Source organism: Nicotiana tabacum, chromosome 10 (genome assembly GCF_000715075.1).
Source record: "Nicotiana tabacum cultivar K326 chromosome 10, ASM71507v2, whole genome shotgun sequence".
In the NCBI taxonomy this organism is placed as follows: Eukaryota; Viridiplantae; Streptophyta; class Magnoliopsida; order Solanales; family Solanaceae; genus Nicotiana; species Nicotiana tabacum.
Window position 1 is genome coordinate 111,561,676 of NC_134089.1, and position 24,227 is coordinate 111,585,902.

Sequence of the window (24,227 nt, forward strand, 5' to 3'; positions counted from 1 at the left end):
CCCGTATATATATATATATATATATATATATATATATATATATATATATATATATATATATAGCACAATTTTTTGTGGATATACACAAAAACATATGATATACATGAGATATCATTAATGTACATTGAAATATACACGGGATACAATAGAGGATACATATGTGAAGTCGTCTTGAACTTGAATTTTCAATATGAAATGTGTTATACAAAGAAGGAAAATAAAATTTTAATATACTTTTTTGATATACACATTATTATTATGTTATACATTGTGATATACAAATAAAATATAATTATTATTATGTTATATATATTTGGACATACAAATAAAAAAACTAAAAAAATAATTAAAAAATATTTGAGAGTTTTTTCGGATACTACTATATATATATATAACTAGAAAAATAATTAAAAAAAATATTTGAGAGTTTTTTTGGATACTACTGAAGGAAATGGAACCTAATTTCTAGGATGAAGGTTGCTATGAGAGAAGAGAGAGAGGATTTTTTTTGTTATTTTTAAGTAAAATAATTTTGATGGGGCTTATTTTTAGGATGATGGTTGAACAACTAAAAGAGAGAAAATAACTTTAGGCTACCATATATCAAATCCTAAAACGTTGGCTTTTTTATACCAATTGTGGGACTCAGTTGTCATGTCATGCCAGATCCTCATTTTGATATCCTTTTTTCTTGAGAAGGAAAGGATTTTACTTCACCCGTTTCGTCAGAGGATCCGGATGTAGCCCAATACACTCAAGCCCATAATTCACAATATATAGATCTATATATATATCCTTTTTCATGTCAAAGTGCATAGCTTATTCTGAATTTGAAGTTGTACTTCACCGTACATATTCTACTTGGACTTTATTTAACTCGTGGATAGGGACGTTCATAAAAATCCGAAAAATTAAACCGAACCAAACCGACTAAAAACACCGATACTTTTTATGTATGGTTTGGTTTTGATTTTGAATTTTTTAAAAATCTATCAAATTTGATTTGGTTTTGGTTTTAATAAAAAAAATAACCGAAAAAAGTGAACCAAACCGGCTATAAAAGTAGCTATTTAAATTTATTATTACACCTATATATATGTATTTTTATATAAAGTTTCTAAAAGTTTATCGTACATATTAGTCATTTGTATTTTTGATCTAGTTCTTTGCTATTATAATAATCTAATTCTTTGCCTTTACATTCTAGTTTGATTGGTAGTTTTCTTTTGCTAAGTACAAGAATTTATTTCATGATAAAAATAATCGATTTTTAATTGAGTACTTAAATTATTCATCACTATTTAATTCAATTATCATCAATATATGTAAATAATAGATTTCTCAAAGAGCAATTGATTTGATAGTGTTACGATGAAAAAATAGTCGCCGAAATATGCGTTTGGTAGTGTATGTCTCATATTTAAGAAAAAACCCGACAAATAACCGAAAAACCTGAAAAACCAACAAAAACCAAAAAAAAATGACTTAATTGGTTTGATTTGGTTCCAATATTTGAAAATCGACTTACTTGGTTTGGTTTCTTTTTAGGAAAAAACCGACCCAAACCGAACCATGAACACCCCTACTCGTGGAGTAATACCGTAGAAATGACATCAGGTAGTCATTTCAAAGCGCTGCCATTTAAAAATTAGCCAATACATTTTGAATTTTAATTTTTCAGGATTAAAAATATCTTGAATTGTCCTAAAGTTAGTTTAAAATTTCAGGACAAAATAAGTATTGGTTAATTTCTAAATAACACTCCTAAGAATGGTTATCTGTGCATTTGGCATGTAATAAGTTACAGTTTAAAATTAACCTATTACAATAGGTTAAAATACTTTAATATTGTAAAAAAAGTTCATTATTTATGTATATAGGTTAAAATTAACCTATTACAATAGGTTAAAAGACTTTAATATTGTAAAATAAATTACATTATTTGTGTATATAGGTTAATTCTTTATCTGAAGTATGAATGCATGCATTCCTAATGGGAAAGTGGTCAAATTTTGTTTGTACTCTCTTTAAATTGAGTATCTTTGCACTCCGTTAAACTTTTAATCTAAATTACCCTATTGTATTTTTACTCTTTATGACCTAATGTTATCCTACTGCGTTTTTACTTTTAACCCATGACAGAGCTTCACCTTTAAGGTTAATTTTAAACTATAATCAAAAGTTGAACTGAATATTTTCTTCGAAGAGTTTGGATACATTTTCACGCTTGATCTTCTTTAATGGCAAACAAAAATACAAGACTGGTTTGTTAACAACAAGAGTATACCAACCAAAAGTGTAATGGAAGCCAAAATTAAGCAATTTCAAATAGTATTTGTTATTTTGACTGTATTCCTAAATTATTAAAGAACTTGGTTCTTTGTCTTATTCCTTACACGTAAATAAAATAAACAGTAAAAATAAGAACAATAATTTTTACGTGAAAAATCATCCAGCTCAAAGGTGCAAAAACCACGACCTACCATGTAGGATTTTAACTTCAACTTCACTAGAACAAATGAGCCAAATATACTGATTACAAGACTTGTAAATCAATACCCACGCACTTCTCCTATTTCTTCTTCTTGTATGAATTACAAGTTACTCTAATTTGCACACTCAAACAGTATTCCAACTAACATGTTTCGAATAACATCTTGATTACAACTCAATCTCCTAATACATATGAACTAAATAAACTCTAGAAAAGTGACTTTCAGAACACACTAATGATAGACTTGAGTTTTGAACTGAAAATGTTATGTTGCGTTCTTCTGTTGATGTGCAAAAGGATGGTCTTCACAATCCATAGGGAAAGAACTTAAATTCCCAGTACTCCGAAATCTTTGAGAGCCTACATACAGTCAAACTCTCGTTTGCTTGCAATCTTGAAGTTCTCTAAAAACTCCACGAATCTTGTGACGCATGTCTCTCAGATATTAAAAAAAAGATATTCTTGGGTAACAATCCTTATCGCATTAAAAGTACTTTTCTGCAATATCGGACTGCGGTAACTTTGTGTCAAAGTTACTGTCTTGTAAGAACCTTCAACAACTACTTTGAGAATCTGGTTCTTAGCACATGTTCATTGAACATAATTGTTAATCATCAAAATCCAATTCTCAACAAATTTTCCTTTTTGATGATGACAAATTTTGTGCTTACGAACCAGGTACTAGCCTTTTTAAGCATACACACAGCATCACAGTTGAGAACAACAACAGATTGTACAAAATAAACTTTGAACAAAATAAGTACATCTCCCCCCTCCCATGATATCTTCCCCCTTCTGATCTAAAACATTAAAACAAAACAAACTAAAACTTCCTGCATGCTACTCAGAACTTAACAGGAAAAACAAAAGACAAAGCACCACTGAGCAAACTAGAAACAGATACATGACAAGGGGTAAAAGATCAAGATCAAGGGTGAGATGTGGAGGGGGTCAAGGCCTTCATAAGGGTGGCAATCTGTTGTGCATGATCCTCTCTGTCTTTTCTCAGCTCCTCCCTAAGCTACATGGTTTCCTTCCGTAGTTCATCGTTGTCCTCCCTGAGCTTAGCATTTTCTTCCATAGCAAACTCCAACCTTTTAGAGAGTTTAGAACCCATGTTGCTCCCAGGAAAAATAGCAGAACTAGTTGGACCTCTGGCCTTGATCTCAGCAAGCCACACTTTTTGAGCATGATAGCATCTAGAACTTTATTGTGATTGCGAAAATTCAACCCAGACAGTAAGATATTGGGCTTGTCATATAACTCAGTTAACATTACGCCATAGGGCATACCATTATTGGGCTTAGTGGTGTATGCAGCCCTTGTCATATGTTGAATCATCAAGTTAGGAAGGTTGATGACCCTATATGTGTCCAACAACTCCATCACATTCATGTCAAGCAAGGTGCCCTCATGCCTCCTCTCATACCTCTGCAGAATGCAGGAGTTCACAAAATGGAATAAAAACCTATAAAAATATGTCATGTCAGTCTTATACACCTTTTGAAGAGCATCCAGTTCAAACTTTTGGAAATTTTTTCTGGTAAGCACAATGCCTATGTCCATATCATTGTTAATTGCAAGCTATTTCTTCTTAAAATAGTTGTTAAATCCCAGGGAGGGAATGTTCATCAGCAACCAATCTCTTCAGCATCAAACTCCAACTCAAACTCTCTCACAGAACTCTTCACCATTTTGCCGTCAAACTAAAAGTTGGCATAGAACTCAACCACTGCATGTATACACACAAAGGGAAAGGTTTTGACAAACATGTGTCTCCATCCCTGCAAATCAAGATTTTCTACCAACTAAGCCATACCCTTTTCATCAGTGTTAGCAAGTATTTTCCCATTCAACACTTTTTTTTGTTATTGAACTCAGTTAGCTTGCCAAGTACTCCCGACTCAGTCATTTTCTTTTTTCCTTTGCTAGGCTTCTAAGAGGTGGCAGTTGCTTTGGTGGGTTTGGAAGCAGTCTGCTTCACTTCTTACCTTTAAGGGAAGAACCAGGTTCATCGTCTACTTCCAACTCTACGACAACTTTACCAGCAGGAACTTACTTTCTTGTCCTCTTAGCACTCCTAGCCTCCTTGATCATTTGTGCATCAACATCTTTTCTCTTGATCCTGGTGAGAGGAGTCCTAGCAGGATGAGCCACTTCCTTTCTTGAATGTGAAGTTGTTCTTGTAGGCTTTGCAGGGGCTTTCCTATTCTTCTTCCCTACCTCAGACAGTGGCAAATTATCCTCATCACTTTCAACTTCCTCATCTCCTACGAGAGGAGTTAAGGAAGGCTTAGGTTCGTCCGACCCTTCCTCTTCATGAACTTCCTCCAAATGGGCCATGACTGTATCTCCAATAGTCATAGAGCCTTCAGATTCCTCACTTTTAGATTCAGAACCCTCACTATCACTTTCTTTTTCATCTTCATTATCCTCACTTTCAGAGTCATTTTGTCCATCACTTTCCTTTTATTTTTCTTCTTCTGAATCCCTCACTTGTTCACCTTGTTGTTCTTCTATTTCACCTTCCTTCCCTTCACCTGATTCACTTTCATTCTCACTTTTCTTTTCTTGAGAACTTTGATCTTTCTCCTGTACTCCTTCTCCCTCCTTATTTGCTTTATCATCCTCTTCATCACCAGTCCAGCTACAAGAACATCTATCAGAACCTTCGTTATCCCCTATTTCTTTCTTACCTTCCCCTTAAATCAAAGGCAGGTCTGCAACTATTTCTAGGTTTTTTTGCTGAGCTACTATTTCCTTTTCTACGGTAGTACTTTTTACATATGGTGTGTCACTTAGTAGTTCAACAACTTCTTACAAGTACACCTCAATTTTAGATGCTAGAATATCAAATTTTGATGGAGGAACATCATGTGGTGTGTCACTCAGTACCTTCAGATGTCTGAGCATCCTTGACGATTGCAGATTCCCCCCGAGCAGTAGTCCCTTTTACCTCTGGTTCCCTCTTAGCCACAACACGATCAACTGAACTTTCATCCTTTACTGATTCCCTTGAAGTAGACTTGGCCTTTGTGGGTTTGGAGGTGATTTGTAGGATGGTTACATGTTTATGGTTGGTTAGTTTTGGAGATTGAGGTGCAGCGAGGGTAGAAGCTGGAGGTGGAATAGTGATAGTGGGTGGTAGTGTAGGGACATCAGAAGGCATATATGGAGAAATAATAGGTGATGGTTCATAACTAACAGCCAATTTCGCACTATTCTTTGGCTTATCCCACTCAAGGGAACTAGCAAAGAAGAAAGATGTCCAGTCACCTGGTCTTTAGGATTCTTACGATGGCAGGTGAGACTAAGTAGAAACACAACGTGTAGGTAATTCGTTATCTACTCTGCCGATGCAAATATAACAAATAAAACCAAAAAAAAGATAGTTAGTATATATAGGAATCTATCTCCATTAGGCATACAACTTTTGGAATTTGTAGATTCAACAAGAAAATCCTAGCTCGTCCTAGTTTCAGATTCTTGTGTTAGTGAAAAGAAAATAGTAATATGAAAAATTAAAGATGATTCGAGTAGTACTAGTGGTAAATTAGATTAGTCGGGTGCATTAGTTCTCTTAGAAAAGATTATAGCGGCGAAAATCATATTTCTATTCCAAAAAAAAGGGGCGGACTGAAATCTGGGGCGGGTTTGTTGAATCCAGACTGAGGTACCACGTGGCCCAATAAAATTATGCCAGCTCATTAAAAAGGGGACACACAATATTCCGTTAGTTGCGGGGATAATTTCAGACCGTAAGATAACGTTAGATGTATTTTTTGAAAAATAGGTGGACGGAGCTCGATAGTAAACCATTTATTAAATAATAGGGGTATTTTTTGCCCTTTTCCGTTTATTAAATACTTTGTATGCTTTACTATGTGGTGAATATCTCAAGAATACTCCCTCATCATTTATATCATCAAACTTGCCTAGAGTTTCTTTGCTATTGTTGTGTGCAAAGCATTTACACCCAAAAGCTCTTGGGTGAGTGATGTTGGGATTTCTTTCTTGAAGTAAAACATAGGGATTCTTCTCAAGAATGGGTCTGACCATGCATTTGTTTAACAAGTAGCAAGCAGTATTGATTGCCTCAGTCCAAAAGCTTTTCGGCAGTCCACTGGCAATTAACATGGTCTTACGCATATCTTCTAGAGATCTGTTCTTCAGTTCCACCACGCTATTTGGTTGTAGAGTTCTAGTTGCAGAGAAATTATGTTCAATGTCATGAATGCTGCAGAATTCAAGAAATTTAGAGTTTTCAAACTCAGTTCCATGATTTGTTCTTATACTTGATACAACACTACCTAGTTTTTATTGAATCATTATGATAAACACATAAAATACATAAAATGTTTCATCCTTAGATGCTAGAAATAAGGTCCATGTGTACCTGGAGAAGTCATCAACAATCACAAACACATACCTCTTTCCTCTCATGCTCTTAACCTTTATTGGTCCACATAAGTCCATATGAAGAAGTTCCAGGGGTCTGGAGGTACTAACAACTTTCTTAGATTAAAAAGATGACCTTACATGTTTACCCCTGACACATACATCAAAAACTTTATTAGATGCAAACTCAACTTTTGGCAACCCAAGGATCATGTCCTTTGCTGCCAGCTTGTTGAGTTGAGACAGACTGTCATGTCCTAGTCTTCTATGCCACAGTAGTGGATCATCTTCCGCTACACTTAAACATGTATGATCACTTTGAGGAAGACACATAATAGATATCTTGGAGACATTGTTATGTATCTTACCTTTCAGAATCATTTCATTAGTATCTAGCTTAGTGACAGTACATATTGTTGAATTAAACTTTACCTCATTACCTTTATCACACATTTGAGAAATACTGAGGAGATTATGCTTGAGTCCAACTACATAGTATATATCTTCTATAGTATGAGACAGTGATTTACCAACTTTACGAATACCTGTTATTTGTCCTTTATTCTTATTTTCAAAGGAAACACTCCCTCCTCGGAAGGTTGTCAGTGAGATGAATTTCTTCTTTTCACCTATCATATGTCTTGAGTATCCATTGTCTATATGCCAATCTTGATTGCTTCCTCTCACTTTAGCCTACAACAGAAATCACAGGTTAGTCTTGGGAACCCAAACAAGCTTGAGTCCCTTTTGTTGGAAAATGATGAATCAAATCTCTTTTTTCCAACAAGGGAAGAGCATTAACTGTCCTTCTCTTATTGACCATAATTTACTTAGCTTGAATAGTGACGTTTAAGTAACCCACAAGTATTTTTTTAACTGAGCATGAATTAAGGCTGGGCAACTGTCTCTGAAGCGTCTCACCTTCCCACACTGTGTGCACATCTTATTATCAGAGATTATTACATACTTAAGATCAAACCTAAGTACAGGTTTCTTATATCCAATTCTTGATTTATTAGTGCTGCAATTTTCATTTAGCCAATTCAAAGCATCAGAGTATCTATGCAATTTGCTTAGCCTAGACAGTTCATACTTTGCCTTTTCAAGGTTCTCTTGTAGTACCTTATTCCTACAATCAGCATTATACAAACTATCTTTGAGCTCTTTCAGTTCCGTTTCAATATTGTCTTACAGATCACTCATTATTCTATTACCATTAGCAGAAGTTTGCAGCTCATTATGAGAAGTGAGTTCATGGACTTGGTTCTTAAGATTCTTGACCTGTCCTTCAAGATCAGCTTTGCTGGATTCAAGATTTTTAAAATCAAGCTTAACACATGAAAGACTGCTTACTAACTGATCATTCACTTAATCTATCCATCCCACTTATCATGGTTACTGTTAGGGCCTGACTCTTTGTCATCAGGCGCGGCACGACTGTGGCAAAGATTGGGGTGTGATGGCCTTGTCATTGGCCTATGTGCGGGAAAAATGATCATGCGGGCGACGGACAAGACATTGTCATGAGGGCTGTTGTGGGCAACTATTGGACAAGGTCTTGGGACAGCAATACACGCTTGGCAAAGGCTTGACAAGGCAGTGTGGGCAGTGTTGGGGCAGCATGGCATGGCATGCGCGCCAAAGTCAGTGGCACAGGCACTTCAGGTTGTGGCAGCAACAAATGTGGGCTAAGTTAAAATGCGGCAGTGCGGAATAATGGCAAAGACTTTCAATAGCTAAGGCAAGGCTATGGGAAGGAAAATACAAGCAATGTCATGAGGGAAACAAAGGTTGGCATGGACAAGGTAGAAACTCGGCCAAGACATGTCCAGGCGGCAGCGGCATCGGGCGTGTATGGCAAAATCATAGGCAGCGGATTGCGGGCAAGCATTGGTGCGGAGCAATGTCAAAATGAGCCAAGGCTGGGTGCAATGCCATCCTTGGGCGTGAATCAGCTGACCAAATCAAAACAGCACATGCCAAAGCAGTTTGGCGGTTACCTTTTCATAAACTCTTGTACCCATGACTGATTTATGCTTATATCCATTATAATTTCGTGCATAACATGTAAGTAGTTGGGGATGTCAACTACAAGTTAGGAACTGATTTAGCCTTATCCTGACAAGTGGCAAAAGCTGTAGACAACAAGTGACAATGTGTTGTCAAGTCCTAAAGGCTGCTTATATGTTATAAATAGAGCCTTTGGACTTAGTCAGATTTTATGTGGGCAATTTCGTGTGAAATTCTAAGTGGGAAACAAGAGTGAAACGTGAGGGTTTCAAAGTGTTTCAAAAGAGACTAAGGCTAGGCTTGGGCAGGTCTTAGTGTTGGCTAAGAACGACTTGTGTTCTTTGTCAAAAATGGGTTGTGAACGACTTTTGTTCATAGCAAAGTGAGGATTCCTTTGTATATTTTCGAAATTAATACAAGGGTTGGGATTTTCTCGTATTTGCTTGTGTTCTTATTGAATTACTGCCAAAAGAATTCGTTAAGGCCAAACTTGCTGAAAATTTGGCTAAATGTTAGGAAAGGCTGAGTCAAGTGCGCAACTTGACTGCCACGCGGGTGTGACTTTGGACTGACCAAAAATGCCCCCCGTGACAGTTACTATTATGGCCATTAGCCATTTTTTAGGTATAGCATGGATATTTTCTTTCAGATTAGAGATACTTACCCGATTTGCTTTATCTTCAGCCTTGTCACTCGTGGCCATCATTCCTATCACTTCCTCTTATGTCTTGCTTTCTTCAATTGCTATAAGGGCAACCCCAATGATTTCATTTCCATAATCAACCTCCAAAGTCCTCCATATATCATGAGCAGATATGCAGGAGGACACCTTGTAGAGAATACTCCTTGGCAAACTTCTATAGAGCAGATCTTTTGATTTAACATTTTTCTTGATTAACTGAGGATCCTCAACATCACATTCCTCCTCTCTTTTGATACTCTTGTTTCCATCACTATCCACTTTAGTGGGTGTAATTGGTCCGTGATTGATAATTATCCATAGGTCAAAATCAGTCACATCCATATGTATCTTTCATTCATTGTAGTGGTGTCCATCAAAAAGAGGGTGTCTACCAATGTGCATTCCTAACTGTACATGGGGGCTCAACTTCAACACCCTCGAATGAATCAATTACAACATAATGACTAATAGCCTCGTCTTTCTTCTCCTCCCCTTTGTCACTTCTACTGTCTTCATATGCTGCAAGGGAGGCTTGTTTCATGGCCTTAGTGAATCCCTTGCCTAGAATTTTGCATTTGTTTAGACCTTGCTCTTTCATCTTGTTCCTTTTTTCTTTTTCAGTTTTTTCATTCTTCCATTCAGTTTTCCACATTGGATAATATTTGACCATGTGGTCCAGTTTGTTACACTTGTAATACCCATCTTAAGAAGACTTGTCAATCTGCTTAGGTTTTCCATTGCTTTCTCTTTTAGGTGTATTCTTGGAGTTCTTTATGAACCTTTTGAACCTAGCAAAAATTGCTAGGTCTAGTTCATCATTATCAGGCTCATCTTCTTCAGACGCTTTAAGAACCAGTGTCTTATACCTCTTTGGTTCTTCCTTGCGTAGTTCCAGACTTCTCATCTCATGAGTCTTTAAGTTTCCAATCAACTCGTCCTGTGAAATCCTGTCAAACTCCTTCGCTTTCTGAATGGATGTGACTTTTGATTCCCATGATGCAAGGAGAATCCTTATAACCTTGTTGACTAGTTCCTCAGGGGTAAATAGCTTTACCAATGATTTTACTTCATTTGTTACGATAGTGAACTTGGTCATTATTTTCTGAATAGGTTAGGACTCCTTCATGGAGAAGAGCTCATAGTTTCTCATGAGCAACTCAATTCTTGATCTCTTCACTTGATTGGTTCTTTCGTAAGCAGTTTGAAGTGCATCCCAGATCTCTTTTGCATTGGAGTAAGCATATATCCTGTTATACTCATCAGGACTAAGTCCATAGATGAGAATCTTCTTCGTCTTTGCATTCTTTTCTATCATCCTGAAGTCTGCCGCCACAAATTCAGAAGAGTCTTTAGGAACATTTTTATTTTTCCCATTTTGTTTGGTGGGAATTACTGGTCCTCGATTCACTATTGTCCATAGTTCATAGTCCTCAGCCGTTAGGAAATCCTTCATTCTTACCTTCCACCAACTATAGTATTTTTTGTTAAATAGAGGTTGTCTGGTAGTTTACTGTCCTTCGTTGATTCCAGGTGGAACACTCATTTTCTTCCAAGATCTCTCTAGGTTTTAACCACGTTTGAGAGAACTCGCTCTGATACCAATTGTTATATTGAGTACATTCCTAAATTACTAAAGAACTTGGTTCTTTATCTTACTCCTTACGCGTAAATAAAATAAATACTAAAAACAAGAATATCAATTTTTACATGAAAATTCACCCCGCTCAAAAGTGCAAAAATCACGATCTACCACGTAGGATTTTAACTTCAACTTCACTAGAACTGATGAGCCAAATGTATTAATTGCGAGACTCGTAAATCAATACCTACACAATTCTCCTACTTCTACTTCTTGTATGAATTACAAGTTACTCTAACTTGCACACTCAAACAATACTCCAACTAACATGTTTCGAATAACATCTTGATTACAACTCAATCTCCTAACACACATGAACTAAACAGACTCGAGAAAAGTGACTTTCAGAACACACTAATTATAGACTTGAGTGTTGAACTGAAAATGCTATGTTAAGTTCTTCTGTTGATGTGCAAAAGGATGGTCTTCACCGTCCATAGGAAAAACATTTAACTTCCCCGTACTCCGAGAGCTTTGGGAGTCCTACATACAGTCAAACTCTCGTTTGCTTGCAATCCTAAAGTTCTAAGGACTCTACGAATCTTGTGACACATGTCTCTCAGATATGCAAGCAGATATTCTTGGGCAACAGTCCTTACCGCATCAAGAGTCCTTTCCTATAATATCGGGTGGCAGTAACTTTGTGTCAAAGTTATCGTCTTGTAAGAACCTTCAACGGTTACTTTGAGAACCTGGTTCTTAGCACACGTTCATTGGACATAATTTTTTAATCATTAAAACCCAATTATCAACGGTATTGAGAACAAGTTTGTACCTTTCTCTTCTTCTTATTTACTTTTCAATGTCAATTTAATGGACTCTCAGTCAAAAGTCATATATGTATGAAATCGCTTGCTAAAAATTGTTTTACATAAGCAATGTTATAAGTTTTACAATTTTTTCTTCTCAAAGAAACAACATAATACATTTCAAATGTTTAGTCGAAAATTTTCTTTCTTCAACTATAAGGGGGTAGAAGTGGTATTATAAGCAATAGTAGTATTATAAGTAGGAAATTACACATAAATACAACTCACATATGTACATTGCAACTAAGTGGCCTATATTTAACTTTGCAAAGTTGTAGCCCAAAAATAATAGGCTAAGATTCAACATCCAACTCCAAATAGGTTCTCGAAATTACTATTTAATTTTTTTTTTTTGAAAATGCTCAAGCTTTTAATCTAATCTTCGAATTAGTAATTGTGACTCAAACATTAGTTCAACAAACCAAATCTATTTGGGTGGTAAAAATTAGATTTTTAAGATATCCACCATTGTTGAACAAGTTTAAATAAGTGGGTTTAAATTTTAAATCTGGCTTTATAAGAAATTTGGAATGGATGTTGTTTAGACTTGTTAGAAATAGTATAAGGAGGTTGTATACAAAATTTGAAGTCATTTAATGAAGATCTAGATTGGTCCACCATTGTTGAACAAACTTAAATAACCGGGTTTAAATTCAAATATGATCTTGTGAGAAATTTAGAGTTGGATGTTAGTTAGACTTGTTAGAAATAGTATAAGGAGGTTATATATAAAATTTGAAGTCATTTAATGGAGATTTGGATTGGTTTTGAACAAGAATTGCAACTGAAAATCGTGGAAGAAGCTCGTCTACAGATGCTTATATAAAGGTGTATAAAACTGTATAATAGTATATAAGAAATGTTTATACATCCATATACACTATTATACAAAAATTGACCTCGTCTTCTTCCTTGAGCCTCTTCTGAAATTTAACTCAAATCTACTGCAAATTACTTCACATTTAAGTTTTGAACTCCTCTTGATATTTTCAATCAATTGGAGCAACACTCAATCCAAACAACTAACAAACTCTAAAAACCCAAATCTAAATTTTAACTCAAAGATTAAAAAAGAAAAATTAAAAAACTAAATCGTGAAGAGTCTTAAAAGCCACAAGCCTCTGGAACAAAAATATTCTTAGTTCTTGCAGTAAGTTTGTCTTGTCGTAACATCAAACGTAATGGGTAACTTGACCAACTACATTTAACTCCACAGCTTTTAGAAGTAGTGGTTGTAAGAAAACGGATTTTGAATTAAGGTTTGTCAGCTAATGCTGGTGCTTCCAAAATATGTACAATATGGATTAGGTCGGATAAAACATAAAAATAGGGGTGTACAAAGGAAACCGAAAAATCGCACCAACCCGATAATCCGAGTCAATCCGAGAAAAAAAACCCGACTATGGTTTGGTTTGATTTGGTTTTGTATTGAGAAAAAAAACCCGACCATAATTGATTTGGTTTGGTTTTAACTAAAGAAAGTCAAACCGAAACCAAACCAACCCGACATTACATATAAAGAAATTTTAGATATATTTAATATATAAATATACTTATTGTGATGTAATATAAATATTTCTTAAATTTTTTCATAATTTTATCTTTTAAGGTATTATTTCAAGGTTGAACTTAGAACTTTTGAATGTTCCAATAAGTTTTATAGCCATTAATATTAGTAAATTAAATAATGCTAACAAAAGCCCAAACTAAAATCAAATCAATACTAATACTAACAAAAGACATTCAATTCAATACTACGAACGAGAATGTATTGAATATCTATTTTTTGTTTTGCAATAATTCAAATAAAAATGCATAACCTATTTTTATTTTTTCTTTAGTGTTTAGTCATGTAATTAATACTCCCTTATTAATCTACTTATTTTAGCATGAATTAATACTTTTAGATTATATTTATTTTTATTATGGCTTTTTAATTAGCAATATTTATATTACATAATTTTATTGTCTTTGTTGTTGAATATTTTAGGATACGTCATGACATATCTCATATTTTGTATTATTTTCTTGGAAAATACTTTATATAGTTGTATCTTACTAGGATTAAAGAAATACTTTGAGCACAAGTTATATGTTTTGTTCTCCGAAGATTTTACCGGAAAAACCCGAATAACCCGAAAAGCCGAAAAAACCCGAGATTGAAAAACCCTAGTTTTATTGGTTTGGTTTGGTCTTTAGATTTAATAACCCGACACAATTGGTTTGGTTTGGTAATTATAAAATCCGAACCAACCCGACCTATGTACACCCCTACATAAAAATATGGGTCATTTTTTGTTATGATGTGAAGTCAAATATATTTTATTGTAATTCTTTTTCTATCATAAGCAATAGCCATCTGGCCATAAGTGATTATAATAATTCTTCGAAAAGTTGATATCCATGGTAAAACTTCATGATAAAGCAACGTATCTACTTGTTTATTTTTTCACGTTTACTCTTTTTAATCGATCAATACCTAAAACGAAAAAAACATTATTTTCAATTCATCAAACCTGATATTTCCATTATGAGGAAGGCTAGTTTGATGGGATTTTATGATTTTATCACTACCAGCGGATGAAACCTTCGAATTCTTCGTAATAGGCTCGACATTCCCTTACTTTCCAACTCCTACAAAAACAGAAAGCATACATTCCAGACCACTTGACTGGCGTATCCATAGATTAAATGCATCTCAAGAACTTAGCATTAACTCCAAATTCCTATTCATGCCTCAAGGCAGAAAATATAGCTACACCTCATTTATTTGCAACAAAGCCCTAAGATATTACGCCATCAGAATTGACAGTCATCACTCATGGCCAGAAACCCAAATCACACCCATTAGAGATGGACATCGGATTGACTGGTGGTACAGCACTTATTTAATGAACCATACATATAAAAGAAACAACTTATGCAGCAACTTCTTTTCTATATCCACAAACTTGCGGAGATCTTCGACAAGATACAATAGTTCTTTGGATAAGTCCTACAAGATACAACCATAGAATTATCATTTTTGTATTTAGGTGCGACGGAAAACCAAGGTTATGCGTCTTCAGCATCACTCATGCTTGGACGAGTATCAATATAGAACTCAGAGTCAACTCCATCAACAATCCTGCCTCTGTTCACAAACATTATCAACAGCATATAAATGTTATATAGGGAACATTGAAAGTGTGAATACCATTTTTAAGGGGCAAATGTTACTGCGAATGAACATAATAATTTTGAAAAAGAGAAATGAACCTTTCAAGGACATATTTCCCTTCTTTATACTTCTGGCTTTTCTCATGGGCTGCCTCCTGTGTGAAAGATGCACCAAATACTAGCCGTTAACAAGTCTAGCAAAACTACCAGTGTATGTATATTGTTTGAGTTTAAATACATTATTACAGTGTAAAAGTTCAGATCACCTAAAAGATAGCTATATGTACATGAAAATAAGGCAGGTTACCTACAACGATAGATTAAAGTGCAGTGATAGTGTAACAAATCTTGACACTGGCAGTGTGTATATTATTTATCTGCACAACAGAACGTGTGTATGGAATGCAGGAGGGACCGTTTCCCTCCATTTTATTTTTGTGTGTATTCCCATGGTCATGTGTTTTGATTCTGCGTCGGTGCCAACAAGACGGGGATTAGAGGGAACAAAGAAGTAGAAGGAAGAAGAGAAATTACATATTTCCAGCCAACAATCTGCCCACAACAACAACAAAATATATCTGCTACTGTGTGCATTCCAGAAAGCATCATCCTCTCCTCATGAGGTCCAAAAGTTATATTTACCCTGAATCATAGACAGACAGAAAGGTGAAAACTTCCACATATACTGGAGGAGAAAAATAATATGATCGGACTGCAAAGGAAAATAAAAATACTAAAAAATTGGTGCTAACAACACACATATATTGCACCATGAAGAAGGCAAAATAAAGGAGATCATTGAACTAGATGTCTTTGATGCGAATCTGAAAATTTGGAGTTCTCAAAATAAACTGTCATTGGAAAGAGATTGCTTCCCAATCCTAACATAAACTAATTCATTCCATCCTTAATTGAACAACCAGCTTGAGCTGAAAGACGATTCACCTTAGCTTCCTATCAGAAAATAGGCTTTAAAAATAGCAGCATCTTTAATGAAGTAAAGTGATCTTCTACCAACTACAGCCACTAAAAAACTCATCCTACACAGCAACTATGCAATAGAAGTACAGAATTCAATCCAGCATGCTACATTATCTTTCATTTTGACTTCCTAGGTTGCTAGCACAATAATATGGACAACTAATTACATCAATAATGAACACTTGAACTATATTTGTAGGCATCCAGGGAAGCCCAATTCTTGAAGATAGGTGGGCAAGAAGAAATGCAAACATACATGTCGAACATGAAATATGTAGCAACCTTGTACAAGCGACCAACAACAACAACAACATACCCAGTATTATCCCACACCGTGGGGTCTGGGGAGGGTAATGTGTACGCAGACCTTACCCCTACCTTGTGAGGATAGAGAGACTATTTCCAATAGACCCTCGGCTGAGGAAAACATAAGCACCACATTAATGAAAATATAGACAAGAAGGGCATGTTGTTGTATAGACAAGAAGGGACAGCACCAAAAAGTCATATAAAAGCAGAATAAAAACAACAAGATAGTAAGGTGATCAACAATAAAAGAAAACAACGGCTTGTCATAAAAACCTACTACCAACAGAAAGCGAGACTGCGTGCCAATACTACTGTTATAAACACTCAAGACTACCTACTCTACTAACCTAATCCTCGACCTCAATACCAACCTATTAGGGGCCATGTCCTCGGTCAGCTGAAGTTGCGCTATGTCTTGCCTAATCACCTCTCCCCACTCTTCTTTGGCCTACCTCTACCTCTCCGTAGACCCTCCAATGTCAACCTCTCACACCTCCTCACCGGGGCGTCTTTTCTCCTCCTCCTCACATGACCAAACCACCTAAGCCGCGCTTCCCGCATCTTGTGCTCAATAGGGGCCACACCCATCTTGTCGCATTAACCTCATTTCTAATCCTATCTAACCTGGTATGCCTGCACATCCATCTCAACATCCTCATATCTGCTACCTCCATCTTCTGGACATGAGCGATCTTGACTGGCCAACACTCAGCCCCATACAACATCGTCGGTCTGACCACCACTCTGTAGAACTTACCTTTAAGTTTCGGTGACACCTTCTTGACACACAAAACACCGGAAGCGAGTCTCCATTTCATCCACCCGCCTTAATACGATGTGTGACAACTTCATCAATCTCCCCATCCCCCTGAATAATAGACCCAAGGTACTTAAAACTTTCTCTCCTAAGGATGATCTGCAAGTCCAGCCTCACCTCACGTCACCTCCCCTTCCCCCCTTGAGTCTCACCACTAAATTTACACTCCAAGTATTCTGTCTTGGTCCTGCTCAACTTGAAACCTTTAAACTCCAGAGACGGCCTACATACCTCTAATTGCGCGTTCACACCGCCTCGTGTCTCGTCAATCAATACAACATCATCTGCAAATAGTATGCACCACGGCACCTCCCTTTGGATGTGGCGCGTCAATACGTCCATCACCAGGGCAAACAAAAAAGGGTACAAGCGACCAACACTTGTGTGAAAATGTGGCTAAGCCAAACCGTCATGCTCAAATGCACATAATAACTAGCTGATGCTTTTGAGACATTGAAACTTAACTCAAATGTGAAAAGCTCCTATATGCCTCAAGCTCGTTTCTTTACAATATCCTTTTTTTCCTATTTGTACATTTTTGGTTAAACTTCAAACTCCCGTTGTACTTTGCTATCATCCTCTTCTCAACAACTAATTTCATAACCCCACCCCACCCCACCCAAAAAAAAAAAAAAAAAAGAAGAATAAAAACAAGATTATCAAAAATTAACTTGTAAGAATAACATATTCATTCATAGAACAAGAGTGACTTGGTATCAATCCGAAGTTAAAAAATAATTCAAAGGCACTCACGCATTACTGAATAGGTATGCTTTTCCGCTTCGGCAATGAAAAGCCTGACCAAATAGCATAAAGGAGATTTCATCAGACGTAATTAACAATGCAAATTAAAGTACTACAACTTATGCGGCAAAATTCAACTCAAAAGCAATTTTCTCAGGCAATATACCACGGCAAAGCAAATAAGCTGACAGTTACACAACGAGATAGAAAAGTTGTTGAGTTAAGAGTTAAAGAAGTTTCAGCTAATTTTGGTAGCAAAAAATGGAACTGTCATTAACATAGGCAACAACAGAGAAGAATCTGCAATCTAGTTCTAATCAAAAGCAGTGTTCAATAGGTCATCATTGCAAAGGCCAAATCTTTAACCACTTCCTGGAATTTAAAACTTTCTAAATTAACCAGAAACAGGAAGTAACATTTGCAATAAGCAACATAAAAAAGCTAAGAATTTTAGTTGTAGCCAAAATATACACGGTACAAACAGGGCGGACTTTACCCTGGAAACAAGGTCATCAGAAAGGGCAAGTTGGGTTTTGCAGAATTTGCAATTGTAAGTTCTGCCTTCAAGATCCACCACAAATATCCTCCCCATTTTTAGACTTTATTACACAACCAGGGGTTTGAGGTTTTAGCCACAGAAAAAAGGAGTCCAAATTCCAAAAAACAACAAAAGTACACCGACTTACATTATATGAGTGCGGAACCAAAATGTGATTCTTTTGGACAAATAGTGCTTTAATAGGCGTAGAAAAAAATGACATTTTTATATATAGCGCCCAAATACTGGGCGCTATACATTAACGTTAACTGTGTTGTTAATGTATAGAGCCCAGTATTTGGGCGCTATATATAAAAAGCTGACAGTAACAGGGCGCTATACCCTTTTTTTAAAAATGAGCCGTCTTCTTCAAGACGACCATTCTGCTTCTTCTTCCTCAATATTTTATACCTTGTTCTTCTTGGTCCCCCACTCCCATACTCGCTGCCTCACTATTTTAAAAAAAAAGAAAAAAAATTTGGGTCCCCCGTCACATAAAAGGTGAAGAACGTAGGTCCCACATTCGAGTAGAGCTTCATATTATTGTTGATTCACATTTTCGGAGTCAAAATTTCAATCTATTTGCTTTCCGAAAATTCTAAATCGAGGTATTTCGGTTTATTTTAAGTTGATACTTTTATAATAATGCATATTATTTGATTTGTATGTGTTCTATTTCGGTTTGTGTTTTTTTTTCGAAACTAGTATGTTAAATTTATCTAGATTTAATATTAGTGTTTTATAAAAAAATATAAATTTGTCAAATAAATTTGTCTGTTAATATCCTAATTTATATATATGTGTTTTCATGCCGTTTTGTGTTTTATTTGCAATTAAATTTATTTGTTGTTTATGTTTAGTTTAGATTATTTTTTAGCGTAGTAAAATTTAGACCTTTTTAGCGTAGTAAAATGTAGACCCTTTTAGCGTAGTAAAATTTAGAGCATTGTAGCGTAGTAATGTGTAGTATTTTAGTTTAGAATTCCTTTTGTTTAAGTATCTTATACTGATAGTGGAAAATGCAAACTTTGTACAATTAAGTTAATAATTGTATCAACACACATAATTACTAATGTTAATTTGGTGCCACTGGGCCTCAAAATATCGAGCCCGGAACCCATAGGTGTATATATATATATAATTTGTACAATTAAGTTATTAAAAAATATGAATTTAAATTATAAAACAAACACATAATTATTAATGATAGTTTGGTGCCACTGGGCCTCAAAATATCGAGCCCGGAACCCATAGGTGCATATAGGTATATATATATATATATAATTTGTACAATTAAGTTATTAAAAAATATGAATTTAAATTATAAAACAAATACATAATTATTAATGATTGTTTGGTGCTATTGGGACTCAAATATCGAGCCTGGAACCCATAGGTATAATTTTTGTATAACGCTAAAAATTGTGTATCTCAAAAAATTAATATTTAATATACAGAATAAAATACAATTAATGTTGTTTTAATTTACAGTTGACGACATGGACGCGACTATACATCCCGGCCTTCGGACGTTGGATCTATTAGCCCTACAGCCCCAGCATAGATCCGAGTATATATAGGACAGACAGTTGCTTACGCAGACTTTCCGGGCCAGGAGAGTGGATCTATTGTGGGACTTTTTGAGTCATAGAGTTCTACATCCCCGCGTGGTCCATTACCTAGAGGAGATGGTATTATATAGGATTATTAGGATTGGCCGGATACAGCTCGACTAGGCTTTGATCACGGCCTTGATTGAGTGGTGGCGATCGGAGACGCACACTTTCCATCTGCCCATTGGCAAGGCCACCATCACACTCCAGGACGCTGAGATTTTATATGGCCTGTTCGCTGATGGCTTGCCAGTTTTACTGCCTGCGACCATGAGATATTATTCGCGGCAGTCTTATTGGGATATGTTGTACATGCTCACGGGTTTCAGGCCGGAGGACGAGATTGTAGCGTCTAGGTCTAGTCGTATGCAGTTGGTACCCATTAGAGACCACCTGGAGCAGATCCACCATACTATCACCGACGAGTCAGCGGAGGTGGATGTACAGCGATATATGAGACTGCTGTTGCTCCTTCTACTTGGGGGGGGGTCTTGTTCCCGAACACTTCGGGGATCCTAGTGAGCCTCCGTTTTCTGCATCATATTGGCCGGCTCGAGGATACAACCATCTACAACTGGGGTGGTGCTGTCATCTCATATTTGTACAGGCAGATGTGTCGGGCTTGCATCGGCACACAGAGAGACGTTGGTGGCTTTCTGCCGCTTCTACAGGTGACAATATATTCAAATAATATGTCAATTAGTTACAATTCTACCTAGTTATAGTTAATCTTATACTTTACGTCAACTTTGTATGTTAGGTTTGGGCCTGGGAGCGATTTCTGCAGTTTCAACCACCTCTACCACAGCTATCGCCTAATGTAGAAATTCTGCATCTCCCTCTAGCCTTTAGGTGGGTTATGCGTCGTACTCTTGCATGAGAGTATGATGCCCCTCATAATCTCCCCTTCTGCAGGGATATGTTGGATCTGCTGGAGGACGCACAGGTGAATATCTAACTAAACTTACCTGTTATAGATTAACTTAGTGTTGCGCATACTAACGGTTTGTGTTCTTATTTGATAGTTCATGTGGACGCCGTACAACGAAGAGGTGATAGGTACCCTGCCAGCGTATTGCACGTTCGGCCAACATATTTGGAGGACTTCTGTCCCGCTCATATGCCTCGATATTGTCGAGCATCTTCCCTCCGAGCGGGTATTTCGTCAGTTTGGCCTGCTGCAGCCTATACCGAGTCCGCCTGCATGGCTTTCTTTACATTATGAGAGGGATGATCGGTCCAGGGCAGACGACGCATTTATGGCATGGCTTGACGAGCAGTTGGGTACTTGGGACAGGCGAGGGGACTTGACCCCACCTCCGCAGCACTTTCCTATTCCACATTATATGGCATGGTACCGCTCTGTTTCCCGACTTTTTATCGGGAACCCAGTTCATCAGGCACACGGTCGGTACGTCCCATACACCGGGAGACACGAGGCCCTGGTATGTTTTCTGTTATTATTAATTATATACCTGTAATTTAGTGCCAAATATGTAGTTTATATTTTTTACTTTGTGCAGGCGATTGGATTGCATACCGTATATCATATGGGGCAGCAGATGCAGAGTCATATCTCCGATCTTGTGGCCATGCAGGAGTATAGTCGTCGATTCATAGATGTGGCTGCCCAGACACTGCAGCGAGCCCGATCGGATCAGCATTTGGCACACGAGGCTGATTATATGGACCCAGCGCAGTACCAGCAAGGTCGTGGTATCCCACGAGTTGATGTGCCCGACGAGCTGGTGGTGTCGGACGACGTGGTCATGGGCGGAGAAGAGGTGGTCCCCAGCAAGGGGGTGTTGAGGCTCCTGCTGATGATGTAGCTGCTGATATGGCAGGTGGCATGCATGAGACGGACATGCCGTCTTACAACCTTGGAATTTATCGCACTCCAGTGCCATCGCAGGTGACCCCATCGGGTCAATTATTGATCACGGGCTCGGATATTCAAGGAGTGGATTGGGGTAGATACTTCCCAGGCCCGTCTACCACTGATGAGGATCGACCGACCCAAGAATTTTATAGTGGGCGCCGACTGAGTTATGGCTCCACATCACATGCGCAGGTATGAGTTTATTAGTATTGAATTTGAATTTGTTTTAACTGTAACTTATTTATTTTCTTTAACTTTATTAATTTCCTTTTAAGGCTTCATGCGATGTTGTGACAGATGACTACATTCAGGATCCAGACACGATGATGGTAAGACAATATAAATTGTTGTGAATTGTTATGTAGTTTTCTATACTAAGTTTCATATTATTATGTAGCCTTCTACTGGACCTGACAGCACCACCGATACATGTCATCCTGCGCCGCATCCGGCTATAAGGAGACTACTTGATGATGATGATCCTGATAGCGCACCCGGGTAGGAGGGGATGCGCCTCAGGCCAGCGGCTGCATTGAGACACACCGGATGCGGGACACATTGATTCGGCCTTCCTTTTTTTTTATTTGGTGTAAATAATATTTTTGTATACATTAACAACAATATTTAATCGAATATGCCCATTACTTTTTTTAGTTCTCCATTCGTTTGATAGTTTCATATAACAACATAAGCATTTAAACTTAACTTCCACTTCAATTAAAATAAAATTTAGTACAACAAACAAGGAAAACATTACTACAAGCACAAACACAAACACAAACATAGCAGGCCAACATAATAAAAATACATGAAATATGAAAAATACACTAAACACATACATGTCAATGTTTAGCCCCGGTTGCCATTTATTCTCCACTCCAACTACTTAAATAGTTCTTCCAGTTGTTCTTTTTCTTCTTCTACCTCTTTCAGTTTCACCTTCACCTTCGCAAGTTCCCGTTTATAATTTTTTTACGTTCCTTTTGTGCTTCACAATTCCATTGTGTTTTCCATTTTTCTTCTCCCACCTCCTTCAGTTTCGCCCTCAAGTCTGCAATAATTCTATTGCTTTCTTTTTCATGTTCCGTTGTCTTAAACACACATTATGAAGATACTGCAATTGTTCTCTGTAGCATTCCTGATAACATGGTTCATCAACCCATTCCTCAAAATCACAAATAGGTTCGCCGGGAACCTTGTAAAACTGGTTCATATAGTGCCAGTAGCGGCGTCCAACTTCACTACCGTCCCAACAATTTTGCATCAAACATGCTTTTCCACACTTGCACTTTGGTGGACGAAGAGGTTGAGCTATTTGTGAAATATTTGCTTTTAGTAAAAAAACCTTACTTTTAATGAAACATTTACTTTTAGTAAATTTTGAGCACACAAAATAACTACAATGAGCCCGTTATTTATAGGCAAGACAACACCCACATAATGTAGTGTTTAACTGCTCTAAATACATAATGTACTATGTAATGGCGCTATATTTTGCGTGTTAAATATCATGATGTTGACAAGACAACTTTATGTCAGCTGGTCGGCTTTTTCAGTTCGACAAGACAACACACACATAACGTAGTGTTCAACCGCGCTAAATATATAACGTACTATCTAATGGCGCTATATTTTGCGTGTTAAATATCATGATGTTGACAAGACAACTTTATGTCAGCTGGTCAGCTTTTTCAGTTCGACAAGACAACACACACAAAACTATATATTTAACCGCGCTAAATATACATATAATTTTATTAATTTATTATTTAAATAGGTAAAACGGGAAAGTACAAATCATAATTAACAAGCATAATTTTATTTCATAATTCTTGCAACATAGACATAACAACTAATTATTACAACATCAACTCATGGGTAGTTAGGTACACTAGAAGAACACCCAGCACGAGCTTGATTAGTTTTGCCACCCAAACCAGCTGAAGGACATTTACGATGGTCGTGTCATGTTTGCGAGCATATACCACATTTGCGCGCATAAACGGTATCACTAATATCCATTTGGTTCTGTATAGGCGTGCTCTTCTGCACCTGTATTTTACGCAAATAGGACTTGTTACACGCCATTTTAAATAGTTCCGGAGGCCAATGATGCTCAGTACCCACTGGCTGCAACTGACCACTATATGTGTTT

General features: G+C 36.8%; 2 protein-coding genes across 2 annotated transcripts; both read right to left on the minus strand.

Annotated features, from left to right (window-relative positions):
• Positions 1-10,695: 10,695 nt before the first annotated feature.
• Positions 10,696-11,037, minus strand: LOC142165306 (uncharacterized). The gene has a single exon (XM_075223886.1). It carries the CDS (start codon positions 11,035-11,037, stop codon positions 10,696-10,698), a length of 342 nt encoding a protein of 113 aa, XP_075079987.1.
• Positions 11,038-14,710: 3,673 nt separating this feature from the next.
• Positions 14,711-18,694, minus strand: LOC107816150 (protein yippee-like At5g53940). The gene is made up of 5 exons (XM_016641838.2): positions 18,539-18,694; positions 18,052-18,095; positions 15,726-15,834; positions 15,291-15,346; positions 14,711-15,165 (listed from the first exon to the last, which is right to left on the minus strand). Exons 1-5 carry the CDS (start codon positions 18,632-18,634, stop codon positions 15,087-15,089), a joined length of 384 nt encoding a protein of 127 aa, XP_016497324.1. The 5' UTR covers positions 18,635-18,694; the 3' UTR covers positions 14,711-15,086.
• Between the last annotated feature and the right edge of the window lie 5,533 nt (positions 18,695-24,227).

Coding starts and splice junctions, on each gene's coding strand:
- LOC142165306 (XM_075223886.1), bottom strand. CDS start 11,037: ATGAAGGATTTCCTAACGGCTGAGGACTATGAACTATGGACAATAGTG.
- LOC107816150 (XM_016641838.2), bottom strand. CDS start 18,634: ATGGGGAGGATATTTGTGGTGGATCTTGAAGGCAGAACTTACAATTGC. Junction 18,096..18,538: donor CTGATGACCTTGTTTCCAGG/GTAAAGTCCGCC, acceptor CTATTTGGTCAG/GCTTTTCATTGCCGAAGCGG. Junction 15,347..15,725: donor AGATTGTTGGCTGGAAATAT/GTAATTTCTCTT, acceptor TCTTTCACACAG/GAGGCAGCCCATGAGAAAAG.